Below are 13,865 nucleotides of genomic sequence, written 5' to 3'. Positions count from 1 at the left end.
ACAATGGCTGCATTGATGTCTTTGTTTTGCAAGGTCATGTCCCTAAAGGAAACATGGGTGCTGAAGGTTTTGCTTCTCCCGTGTTAAAGATCATACCACTAAGATGATTTGATGTGTTTTGTTTTTTTTAAATAAATCTCTGTGTCTGGGAAGTATACATTTGCTTTTTTCGTATCAGGTGACATTTATGCTTAAAGCCATTTTGAAACTATTTATTCATTCTCTGTACCTACTTAATCCAGATGGGGGTCAAAGCGGCCTGGAGTATAGTAGTATCTCCGTCCGGCTAAAGCAGGGCGACACTCTGGACAGATAGCTGGTAACCACTCGCGTTGCCTAGGGACAGTTGGGAGTCTCCAGTTCAGTTGACATGGACGTCTTTAGACTCTGAAAGGAAACCAGATTACCCCGAGGAAACGGCCACGAACGCGGGGGAACGCGTGCAGAGTTTAAGGGCTGGGATCAAACCCAGGACCTTCTTCCTGTCAGGCAATAGTGCCGACCGCCAAGCCATCATGCGGTCCCTGACCATACAACATCTTTAGAAAAGTTATCTGTTTATTTGGCAAAATGTTTTCGGCGTAGTGTTTCGACACAATCTAAAAGCCGTTTGCTCGTGTTTAACATGATCAGGCTGAATTGGCTCGGTCATAAACTGCCCCTGTATACTCGATGCCAACTAGGGCAATAAATGTGTTGTGAATGCAGCATTCTGAATGCATAATGTATGTGTCAGTCCCACCATAGTATTCGGCGCACACAAGGCTACTGTGTTAGCCGTTGTGTGGCCCTGTGAAGAGTGCCTGTCACCAGTAACCAGTGACTGAACTTATTCTTCCTCCATTTCTATGGTGCTAAGATGTTCTGGTCCTCCCCATCCCAACCCCCACCGCCCTCCTGTTCAGCCATAGTTCCTGTTTAATAGGGGTTGAAGAAAAGCAAAGGTTAGCTGTGCGGCCCCGTCTCAGCCAGCCCATCACTTAGTTGGTGCTCAACTCTGCCCCATATGACGCCATGGAGCAACAGAGAGGTTTAGATGGGGTTCTGGTTGAATTCACCTCAGCAATCTCTCAGAAAGGCCCTTTGCTTGTTTTCCATCAGAAAAAATCCCCCCCCCAAAAAAAACAAAAAACATGTTCTTTCAGAAGCCAGGACTGGAATTTGGATCTTGTGACTTCATAACCTCATTCACATCCCCGCTTATAGTAACTCAACCCTATAATCAAGAGTTTGTAATCTATACAACCTTTTTATAGTGCCTGAAGCCAACTTGAAGATACAGTATAAGGAATTTGATCAGCGTGTTGCATTCAGTGACCCGCCCAGCTGCAAACACTCATGCTCTGGACTGGCACCACAGCCGAGGCAGAAACGCCGAGTAAGCTGTTTACGGCACCCGATTGGTTTATTTCATTGCTAAATCTGAATTTGCCACAGAATCAAGTTAAACATCATCCTGTTCTTTAAAAACAAAAAAAAAAAATCTTGCACAACTCCCTGTTCGGGAGTGGTTTTAGATGCTTGGCAAAGCATGATTTGGCATCGTGCTCTAATCCTATTCCAAGGCAGTTACACACAGAGCTGAACCCATGCTCATTAGCGGAGGGAAATTACTTTTTGGCTTTAACAGCAAAACCGTTTTTTTTTTTTTTTTTTTTACACCCTACAGCAAATATATTGAATCACGCAGTTTCTTAAAATTTGTACAATGTCCAAAAAAAAATCACCAAAGGGGGGGGGGGGATTCTTTCAAATTCAAAATTTAACTGAGGTTAATTGAAACACCACTGGTGTTTAGAGTGTGACGGTAACATTAGTAAACAACACGCACACCCGTGGCCTCGGGGCCGGACCCCAGCTATTAATATTCCAACTATGTGCCTGCCAGTGCCGTCTATAGCAGGGTCACTCAAAGCAGGGCCCGCAGGCCAAATAAGGCACTCGAGAAAACTCTGCCCTATCCAAGTTTACCACAGCTTACCCCATTTTATCCATTTTGATGAAATTTTATCATAATATTTTATGATTTGTTTTGCGATCTTGTATAAACGTTAATCCTAGGAGGTAATTTATACTTGTGTGATTCTCCAAAAAAAAAAAAAAAAGGGGCCAATCCTATGTTAGGCACATGTCCATGTGAAAAAGTTTGGGCGCCCCCTGGTTTACAATATTCCCGCGTCAGTCCCGCAGGCTGCTGGTCATGGCCGCAGTCGGCAGTCGGAGATCCTCCTCAGCCCCCACCGCGTCAGAGTAAACACAGGTCCTATAAATAGAGCTCAGAGAGAAAGACTCCAACGGCAGAATGACAGGCATCCTTACTACAAACCCCAGATTCTGTTCTGAGGCCCCCGCCGGTCTGCACACACACACACACACACACACACACACACCCTCTACACTCCACATCCCCCAAAGCCTCAGGGTTTTAGCAAAAGCAAGTTGTCCTATCTGTCATCTTAGTTTGGCAAAACGGCCCATTAGATGTTTCCTCTTGTTACACTGTTCAAGACCCTGGGGAGCGTGTCTGCAGTTGGGTAGGCTGCTCTGTACCGCTGCAGAGGCTCGTGTTATGAAAGACATGCAGGGCCATCGTTCAGATGTTTAGCATTGCTGCGCAATTGCTTTCAACGCCCAAGATATCACATGGTTACCCAGTTTGGTTTTTACCGCCCTTTTATGTCTAACCGCCGTGGCTGCATCTGGCTTTTCACCCTGGCTCTTGTGAATAACACACATACGTACAACTGCTTGCGCATTGCATCATCTTCTGCTCAGTCCACTGATAAGTGTTGATAAATGATGATCACAAGTTACCTTATATAATAGTGAAGATATGACAACAGTTGTATTACAAATTGTAAAAGTAGTACTATTCGCAGACTAAATTGACCTAGATATGCAGATGAGCTGATAATGTAATGATTATTATTATTATAAGCAGAGTGTTATATTATGAGGTATTATGAGCCGAGTCCAGCTCTATTAATGTGTGAATAGCCTCAAGTTGAAACACTAACAAACCTTGTGCTGCTCAAATTGCTAATATCTGAAGGCCTTGAGTATGGATAGCATGGAAGTGGAAGGGTGGCAAATCCGAACTGGGCCAACGTGCCGATGCAGGATTCCTTCCTCACTAATCCCTCTGTCATAAATCTGTGTTTTGGATCTGCATCAGAGTTGTTTAGGGGAGGGGGGGGTTTGAGAAATGACAGTATAGAGCGTTGAAAATGAGTCGGCTGACTCATCTAATTCTTCTCCTCCTCCTCCTGCCCCATCTTTATTCTCCTTCTCTGTTCCAGCGTGATTTGCCATGACGACTGAATCAGGCGTGGACTCGGAGCCCAACCAGCAGCAGGAGCAGCAGGAGCAGCAGGAGCCGGATAGCAAAGAGACAGAGAAGGAAAAGGCTAAAGCGACAGCCCAGCCCAGCCAGGCAGCAGGAGAGACAGCATCGCCCGAGGCCCAGCCGGAGACGCTCCCTGCTGCCGCCGGACACAGCACCCCCATCAGGAAGGAACAGGTCAGCCCCCCTACTTCACTACCTTCACACACTGAGAACAAGGGACTGGGGACAGGGTAGGAAGTGAACCCCCTGCTGGATGCTGTTAAAGTCTGGCTGTGGCTTTAGAGGAGGTTGACATCAGCCACAAATAACCAGGAAAGCGCTGTTCATAAGGACCACCGATCAGAAGGGTGGGGGGGATGTAGTCCCTAATTATTAGGGGAGGGTGGCAAATTTTGGGATTCACGAGCCATGTGTATCCTCGGATTAGGGCCCTATTGAATATGTTACGTCTTTCCCCAAATTCTGCTTTGTTTTTTGTTTCCTCCATTTTCAGTTTTCTCAGTTTTATCTATTCAGATTTTTGTCTTTTTACCCTTTTTTACTGTAAGACTGTGTGAAATCCACCACAGTAATAAAAACAAAAGCAAAAGGGCCCTGAATTTTTTTTGGGGTTTTTTTTTTTTTTACATAATGCCGGTCACTTGGGTATTGTTTTCTGTGCCATACAACCAACGCATGTGCGTTTACTGACGTGTGCACGCTGTGATGCGTACGCTCACATGCATAAGTGACGCAGAAGCGCGACAGGATTCCTGCGAGGGGTCGGGCGGGCGACGGATGATCGCAGGACAAATCGCTCCAAATTCCTAATACGTTAACAAGTTTGGGACCTCCGGGAAACCGGAATCTAATTTTACGCCTCTATTCCTGGGTTCCGTCCGCGTTTTCCAGATCGAGGAAATCGCTAGAAACCTGCTTGATAAATCTGGTCGTAATTCTGGTGAAAGATAAACAAGAATCTCATGACTTCTTTCTTTTCTTTCTCTGGGTGAGTTCAGTGGGTTTTTAAAACCGACGCCGCTCTCTGTCGGGGGGGGGGGGTGCAGCTCGCAGCCCATCTGTTTTGTGTCTGACACAGTCCAGGTAGCCGCCGACGTTATTTGGCTTTTCTGTGCTTGCTTACAGCTATTGGTCCGAACAAGTGGCCGCGCTTACTATGATTGATCGGCTGATTGACCAATCGCACTTCCTCGGCTGCCAGGCAGCGAGGAGCACTGGCAGACCAAAGGCGGATTCGTTCTTTGCAGCTAAATCCCCCGGTCGTCAAAAAAATAACACGGCTCGCTCGGCTCAGCTGGTCACGCTGTTTTGTTTTTTCTTCTTTGTGGGTTGCATTTGAGATTTTGACTACAATATGTGCGACTTCAGCAATCACACACTTATCAGCGGTAAGGTTCAACAATATAGTAAATAGACATTCAAACAATGCAAAAAGACATTCTTATCCTGCCAAACACTTATTTTCACTTAACTCTGGAACACAAGAAAATGTTGACGCCTTCCTGGTGTGTGCTGCAGGTTAGCCTCATGTGCCATAGCCCTAATTTACACCTTTTTTTGTTTCCCCCTTTTTCTCCCCAATTGTACTTGGCCAATTACCCCACTTTTCTGAGCCGGCTCGATCGCTGCTCCACCCCCTCTGCCGATCCAGGGAAGGCTGCAGACTACCACATGCCTCCTCCGATACATGTGGAGTCGCCAGCTGCTTCTTTTCACCTGACAGTGAGGAGTTTCGCCAGGGGGACATAGAGCGTGGGAGGATCACGCTATTCCCCCCCAATTACCCCTCTCCCCCGAACAAGGGCCCTGACTGACCAGAGGAGGCGCTAGTGTAGCGACCAGGACACATACCCACATCCGGCTTCTGACCCGCAGACACGGCCAATTGTGTCTGTAGGGATGCCCGACCGAGCCGGGGATTCGAACCGGCGATCCCCATGTTGGCAGGCAACGGAATAGACCGCCATGCTACCCGCATGCCCCTAATTTACACATGTAAAGATGCCGTGAGGAATTGCAGTAATAAGATCTGAAATTATAAAATTTTTGATTATTCGCTTTTTTTAGTCATGTTTTTATCTGGACAGTTTAGAAAGGTCTAGATCGAAAACATCATCCTCTCAGACCAGCAGAGGTTCACAGCCCGCGTGTGGGTGTGGCTTATCCTTGAGCGGCCCTTTACTGTCACTGTCTCGTCACAGGGCTGCTGTTTATTTTCAGTGCCATTAGATTACATTAGAGATGTTTGGCTGCTGCCCTAATCCAGAGCAGCTTCAGAGTAAAGTGCATCAGTTAATCAAGTTTACATTTTCAGTCCTGTTACAACAAGCAGTAAATATGAAGGGGTTGCAAAGGTCAAGTTGTCACCCAGAGAGCAGATGTGTAGAAAAAGGCCTTTGGCTGGGACATGTTCTTCCGTTCATTCCATCCATTTGAGTGTCCAGTGGGAGTATACTCAAACATGCGACCCCACTGACCCGGCGGTCTGGTTTTTATCATAATGCGGAATAATTTAAGTGCGGAATTGGAGTGTTTAATGAGGGGACGAATTAGAGCATGAGTTGATGGTGAATCAAAGTGGACTAGCATAAGAGAAGAGCTGTGTGAAGTTATGTTTTAGGCTGAGCAGTATGGCCAGAGCGTAGGCGTTCCCCTGGTTTTTAACTCTACCGTACGCTGACCTTAGACGACGTCTCGTGTTTCCAATACGTGCTGCATTTTTGGCCCAGGTGCATTACTCAAGGGCACCAACTAATATGTTTGCACAAGTTCCTCTTCCAAACCAGCTGCTTACTTGCATACTATATATACACTAACTCTATATATTGACTCTCTTTCGCTTCCTTTTTTAACACTAGAACGACCAAGGCCATCATTTAGACAGTTTTGGATTTTCAAAGTCTAATAACTTAGTGGGAAAAAAAAAGATACAGACATGCTGCCCCCTGGATGCTCCTAAAATTGCATATATTTGCATTAAAATTAGTTTTAATTGCACAAAAAAAGTTATGATAAGATCTACCTAAAAAAACCATGAGCGGGCAAAAAGATGGCTCATAATTTGCGCGGGATCGTGTGCGTCATGTCACTGTTTATGATGTGTGTTGGTCGCGTCATTTCCTTCGCGAAGTTCATTGCTCTGCTCTAGAAACCCACTAGCGTTCTCCAGTGCAGAGTAACAGTCTAAACTTGAGTTTTGATTATTGCCAACATGTCTGATTAGAGACGCCATTTCAGACGCACCATGACTGACTACCACCACGGCGTTGCAGTATTTGCAGGCGTTGGACAGCGGCCATTTTAAATTGTTTGGAAAAATGGTATTAAAGTTGTAAAATGTTTATTTTGGTGTCAGTCGTTTCCTAACAGACATACTAACATGTGCAATGCATTAATATCTCAACTGGGTATTTATCTTGACAGAATATGGAGTTTAAAAACTGGCGGTCATTTTGACCACCCGTGGTCATTTTAGGTCGGAGTGAAATCCTGGTCGTTCTATAGTGTTAACAGATCGGTAGATAGGTAAGTAGGTCAGTAGATAGATTAGACTAAATAAAACCAGATATAAGATCATGACTGAAAACGGTATCATTGAAGATAGTATTGTAGAGACACATACCCAATGTTTATGTAGATCCAAACCAGTTGGTTAACCACTCAATGGTCCAGTAGGCTACATTAGCCAGCGTGTCATACTGGAGATCAAAGGTCCAGTAGGCTACACTATCCAGCCATTATCCAGTGTGTCATACTGGAGATCAAAGTGCCAGTAGGCTACATTATCCAGCCATTATCCAGTGTATCATACTGGAGATCAAAGGTCCAGTAGGCTACATTATCCAGCATGTCATACTGGAGATCAAAGGTCCAGTAGGCTACATTATCCAGCCATTATCCAGTGTATCATACTGGAGATCAAAGGTCCAGTAGGCTACATTATCCAGCCATTATCCAGTGTATCATACTGGAGATCAAAGGTCCAGTAGGCTACATTATCCAGCGTGTCTTATTGGAGATCAAAGGTCCAGTAGGCTACACGCTGGATAATGTAGCCTACATTATCCAGCATGTCATACTGGAGATCAAAGGTCCAGTGGGCTACATTATCCAGCCATTATCCAGTGTGTTTTACTGGGGATCAAAGGTCCATTAGGCTACATTATCCAGCGTGTCATACTGGAGATCAAAGGTCCAGTAGGCTACACTATCCAACCATTATCCAGTGTTACTTACTGGAGATCAAAGTTCCAGTAGGTTACATTATCCAGCGTGTCATACTCGAGATCAAAGGTCCAGTAGGCTACGCTATCCAGCCATTAGCCAGTGTGTCATACTGGAGATCAAAGGTCCAGTGGGCTACATTATCCAGCCATTATCCAGTGTGTTTTACTGGGGATCAAAGGTCCATTAGGCTACATTATCCAGCGTGTCATACTGGAGATCAAAGGTCCAGTAGGCTACACTATCCAACCATTATCCAGTGTTACTTACTGGAGATCAAAGTTCCAGTAGGTTACATTATCCAGTGTGTCATACTGGAGATCAAAGGTCCAGTAGGCTACGCTATCCAGCCATTAGCCAGTGTGTCATACTGGAGATCAAAGGTCCAGTAGGCTACATTATCCAGCCATTATTCAGTGTGTCATACTGGAGATCATGGAAGATGCTCTGCCCTTGAGAAAGCTGGGCACTCTGACGTGGCAGTTTTAGTATTGCCTCTGAGACATGTTCACTTGGGCTGAGATATTACACCGGCATAACTTAGTCCATGTGTGTTAGTGTTGCTGGTCTGTAATACATGTACATTAAGTACGTGTAATATAGTGGGCTTGGGTTGAAGTTTCGAACAGAAAGGAGTTGAAATTTTACTTTTAGAGTAAGAAGACGAAACACCCCGTACTCAACAGCCACTCAAGAAGTGCTTTTTTTTCAGTGAAGTAGACAATTGGATTTCTCTGGTTATGTGAAAATGGCGGCACACCTTGAGGTCTACTCAGTGGGACCTGACTCAGTTCACCCTTGGTCTTGCTGTCTATTTTTAGTTTTTGGATGTAGACGATGGAACTGTTTTTTTTTTCCCTTCAACAGACAACTGTGATTCTAAGGTCTGTTTGACATGGTTAAGTAAATCTAAAGCATACAGGAGACATTTTTGTGTGTCTCAGTTTATATTTGCGCTTTCTTCAGCGGGTCGTGCAGAGTAAATGCTTCTGTTATGATGTTGATCATTCTCCATACCTACTCCGGGTGGTGGGGGACTGGAGTCTATCTCAGCAGGCATTACAGAAGGCCGAGAAACATCCTGGACAAGTCGCCAGTCTGTCACAGGACCCAGACACACAATCACTCACACACCATTCACATCTGGGAGCAATGTAGAGTTGCCGAAGCATGTAAAATGCATGTCTGTGGACTGGGGGTGGAAACGGGAGCCCCTAGAAGAGACCCTCACCAACACAGGGATGACATGCAAACTCCGCACAGAGATCAGAAAAATCCCAAGTGACACACTGCCAACCACCTAGTCACCGCACTGGCCGGATGTGGATGGCAATCCCTTAATTTGACAAATTGAAATAGGTTTTGACGATCACAATGGGCCTCATTTATCAATTGTTTATACATACAAATTTGTTTGTATACACCCATGGAATTTCTTTAGCTCTCAAGATTGTCTCACAGTCAGAAGCAAAGCCTGATTTATTTGTAATTCTTTCCCCTAACATCTATTTTCTACCTCTTGCAACAAGCAATCTCACAGGCCTGCAAACACATCAGTGTTAGCCAACCGGTGTCTAAATTCAGGGGTTACCCAGGTTCTACATTGGTCTCTAAGGTAAACTTCAGGGTTAAAAATCCATGGGTGTGAAAGAACAAATTTGTAGTCGTGAACTATTGATGAATGAGGCCCAATGTCTTAATGACAAAGCCACACTGGGAGAATCCAACAAGGCGAACAGGACTTAATGTATGTTCCAAAGAAACCACATGGACTAACTATATTTGCCCCTCTCCATTCTGTTGATGCCAGTCTTATCATCATTCTGTCTCATACAGGAGCAGGAGGAAGAGGACCAGGTATCCCACAGGTCATCCACTAGTCGTCTTACCAGGTCTCCGTTGAGAGGAGTAAAGAAGTTGAAGATCATGCAGTGTAAGGTCACCTTATTGGACGGCTCCGACTACACACTCCCTATGGAGGTGAGATACCCTGGGGTGCCAAGAGTGGGTGTTGGTGGGTTATTTTATTCTATATATTGTGTGTGTGTGTGTGTGTGTGTGTGTTATTGAGGCGGGAGCGGTCATGGGGCTTTCCCGGTGATTCAGTATAGAACCATCGGAACTGTTGTCGGAGTATTTTCACTTTGAGGTTTGACGGCGGAGGGTTAGGGTTAGTTTACCCGGCTTTTGATTTACAGAAAAGGGTTGATGGCTGATACAAATCGTGGAGACTCAACCTGAAGCAAGTAGTAAAATGATGTATTTTATAAGAGGACAGGGTCTTAAAAGGTAAAGAGAATGTTAAAGGCTTTTCTGGAACCGTCACCAACTCGAGGTCTTAGTTTATCCTATTCATTTATTTACTGCCACACCAGACCCCATTTTTGGTCCATGTTTTTAAAAAAATATTTTTGGAAAATTCATCAAAATGATAAAAACAAATTTGTACAGTCGGGCGTATTTTGTGACAAAATAACTCTAAATTATAAGTTGATTTTTTTTTCTGCTTTACAGATTATTTTAGGGCAATTTTTTGCTCCATTTGATATGGCGGGTAAGACTGGGTGAAAAGGGGAGGGGTGACATGCAGCATTGGTCCTGCACCAGATTCAAAGGCAGGATGTTGCAGTTTTGGTCTGAGACCATATGGTAGACGTTCTAAACTGGCGGAGCCACCAACATGCCCTGTCATTTTCAATTTCACATTTCCCAGCAGTGGTCATAATTTGGTGGTCAGAGTTACAATGGGTTTCTTTGATACTGTGCTTTTTTAGGGGGGGGACACTTGCATAAATACCCAAATTTCCTTCTGCCTTTTCCACTGGTCAGCAGGTTAGCCCAATGGTTAGGGAGATGGTCGAGAATTTCATCTTTGCCACTGTGAAAGTGTGAGTGTCAACCAGCAGCTATGGGTCCTCTCCAAGCGCTTTGGATACGAGGATCACGTGTGTGTAAAATGTGAAGGACCTGTTGAAGTATTAAAAGAACTCGAGCATCGAAGTTCATGGCACATTACAGCACCGCAGCATGCATTGGTTGACTTGGTTTATAAGTAAGATGTATATATTCCAAGGGGTCCGGGTAGCGTAGCGGTCTATTCCGTTGCCTACCAACACGGGGATCAACGGTTCGAATCCCTGTGTTACCTCTGGCTTGGTCGGGCGTCCCTACAGACGCAATTGGCCGTGTCTGCGGGTGGGAAGCCAGATGTGGGTATGTGTCCTGGCCGCTGCACTAGCGCCTCCTCTGGTAGGTCGGGGCACCTGTTCAGGGGGGAGGGGGGACTGGGGGGAATAGCGTGACCCTCCCACGCACTACGTCCCCCTGGCGAAACTCCTCACTGTCAGGTGAAAAGAGGCGGCTGGCGACTCCACATGTATCGGAGGAGGCTTGTGGTAGTCTGCAGCCCTCCCCGGATCGGCAGAGGGGGTGGAGCAGCAACCGGGACGGCTCGGAAGAGTGGGGTAAATTGACCAGGTACAACTGGGGAGAAAAGGGGGGGGTGTATATATTCCACTCATGATGATGATGATGATGATTCCACGTGTGCATGTTCTCCTTTGAAAACACTTTATTCAGCAGTAAAGGTAAATCATAAACTTTTCAAAGACGTTTGTTTTATGGTTTTTTTCCCCCTTTTTCTCCCCAATTGTACCTGGCCAATTACCCCGCTCTTCCGAGCCGTCCCAGTGAGGAGTTTCACCAGGGGGATGTAGCATGTGGGAGAACACGCTGTTCCCCCCCAGTCCCCCCCCGAACAGGTGCCCCGACCGACCAGAGGAGGCGCTAGTGCAGCAACCAGGACACATACCCATATCCAGCTTCCCAGACACGGCCAGTTGTGTCTGTAGGGATGTCGAATCAAGCCAGAGGTAACACGGGGATTTGAACCGGTGATCCCCGTGTTGGTAGGCAATGGAATAGACCGCCACGCCACCCGGACGTCCCTCGTGTTTATTTTCTGATGCTACAAGTTGAAGCTGTTAAGATTTTTCCCCCAAGTTTGCCAAGCTGAGTGTCATTTCAAAGTTGAGTTTGAGGGTGAGACGCCAACTTTGCACTTTTCCAAAGTGTGAGCTCGCTGGCCAGGGAAGAGGAGATCCAGCGTGGCGGTGATTCAGACCCTCCTCCCCAGTCTCCCTTTAAACAGATTCCCCCTCGCCAGGGATTTGGACTACGGGATTAACTGACTGTTTGGGGGGGGGGGGCTGTGAAATGGGAGCGTTTGTTGTGGGGAATCAGTGTTGCACCCTTTGTGTCACCGTGATTAGTTGGCAGCTTGACCTCCCGCTGCGGCTCCAGCAAGGGATCCCAAGGATGGTAGTCGGGAAACGGTAGTCAGTTTGGACCTGTATCCCACTGAGTACATCTGTATCAGGGTTCTACGGCAGGACTATTTTAGAAGCTTGTACTTGTCAAGGTAGCCATGAGTCACACTCTCTTTGAAAACGCACAAACAAGCAACAAAAAAGTATGTGTTGAATTTGAGATTTAAAGTAAGTGCATCACATTGTGATGTAACTACGTACAAAGTGTCAATAGCAGATAAAGTGTTATTTACCTATCCATCCATCCATCATCCAAACTGCTTCTGCTGCTCTCAGGGTCGCGGGGTGCCGGAGCCTATCCCAGCAGTCACTGGGCGGCAGGCGGCTAGGTTATTTACCTAATATTCACATTGTAGCAATACTTGTTTATGAAACATTATGTGAAGCTGTATTGTTTATTGTTATTAATGATAGTGGCGGCACAGTGGTGAGTGTGGTCGCCTCACCGCAACAAGGTCCTGGGTTCGAGCCCCGGGGTAGTCCAACCTTGGGGGTTGTCCCGGGTCATCCTCTGTGTGGAGTTTGCATGTTCTCCCCGTGTCTGCGTGGGTTTCCTCCGGGGGCTCCGGTTTTCTCCCACAATCTAAAGACATGTAGGTCAGGTGAATCAGCCACACTAAATTGTCCCTAGGTGTGTGTGTGTGTGTGTGTGTGTGTGTGTGTGTGTGTGTGTGTGTGTGTGTGTGTGCGCGCGCGCCCTGTGATGGATTGGTAGCCTGTCCAGGATGTCTCCCCGCCTGCTGCCCAATGACTGCTGAGATAGGCTCCAACATCCCGTGACCCTGATTTGGATATGCGGCCTGGATAATGGATGGATGGATGGATGGATGGATGGATGGATGGAATAATGATAGTAATAATAATAGTAATACATTTGAGCTGTACAGCGCTTTCCAAAGTACTCAAAGTAGCTTTACATATGTTAAAATAAACAGAAACATCACACCAAAAGCATAAAACACAGTAATCACACATGAAAAGCAATTCTGAGGAGGGGAGTATTGATTAATGATGTGAATGTGGACAGATGGGTGCAGTCTCTGATGTGTTTAGGGAGGGGTCTCCAGAGGGAGGGGGCAGCTGTGGAGAAGGCTCTGTCACCTCAGGTCTGAAGGCTGCGGGGAGCAGTATGGTAGTGGAGCAGGTCAGTGAGGTAGGAGGGGGCCTGGTTATGGAGGGCTTTGTGAGCGAGGAGAAGGACTTTGAATTGGATCAGTTGTGGGACAGGGAGCCGGTGGAGGTTCTGGAGGACAGGGGTGATGTGGTCACGGGAGCGGGAGTGGGGGAGCAGGCGGGCAGCAGAGTTCTGGATGAACTGGAGTTTGTTTAGGACTTTGGATGATGAGCCGTAGAGAATGCTGTTGCAGTAGTCAGTTCTGGATGTGATGAAGACATGGGTCAGCTTTCAGCAGCAGAGAAGGAGCGTGACGGGCGGAGACGAGCTATGTTTTTTAGGTGGAGAAAGGCAGTTCTGGTGATGTGATTGAGGTGGTGTTCAGAGAGGTTGCTTTCAAAAATGATTCAGTGGTTGCGGATGTGTGGGACGGAGTGGAGTTATCGATGGTGAGGCAGAAGTTGCGAGTGGTTTTGGTGAGGGATTCGCGACTGATGATGATGGTGTCAGATTTATCACAGTTTAGTGTGAGGAAGTTGGCTCGCATCCATGATTAATTTCAGTGAGGCAGTTTGTCAGGCTGGAGTAAGTTGTAGCGATGATGGATTTAGTGGGGATGTTTTACGGGTGTGTGTGTGTGTGTGTGTGTGTGTGTGTTCTTAATGGCGTGAGTGTAAGATGTTTGCATCAAGGGTAAGGCAGGGTAAGGCAGGGTAGGGCAGGCGCCAGATGAATCCTGTTGTCCCATCTGTTTAGTGACCTGTAATCCCCCAGCCCTGCCTCCTGCCAAGGCTGCCTGGGTTGAGGCTCAAGTTTAGGATCATCTCACCCTACCCACAACCCATCATTAATG

General features: G+C 46.4%; 1 protein-coding gene across 3 annotated transcripts in view; it reads left to right on the top strand.

The window, feature by feature from the left end:
• LOC130124278 (band 4.1-like protein 3) overlaps positions 1-13,865 on the top strand; it is a 71,645-nt gene that overhangs the window by 15,301 nt on the left and 42,479 nt on the right. For all 3 annotated transcript variants that reach the window (XM_056293734.1, XM_056293735.1, XM_056293737.1), the window contains exons 2-3: positions 3,300-3,520; positions 9,407-9,550. In XM_056293734.1, the coding sequence (XP_056149709.1) occupies positions 3,311-3,520; positions 9,407-9,550 (354 nt within the window). In that variant the 5' untranslated portion in view covers positions 3,300-3,310. The remainder of the gene's footprint in view (positions 1-3,299; positions 3,521-9,406; positions 9,551-13,865) is intronic.

The sequence above is a fragment of the Lampris incognitus genome, chromosome 14 (assembly GCF_029633865.1).
Source record: "Lampris incognitus isolate fLamInc1 chromosome 14, fLamInc1.hap2, whole genome shotgun sequence".
Lineage (NCBI taxonomy): Eukaryota > Metazoa > Chordata > Actinopteri > Lampriformes > Lampridae > Lampris > Lampris incognitus.
The sequence above is the reverse complement of the archived record's forward strand: the minus strand, read 5'-3'. Positions and strand labels throughout refer to the sequence as shown.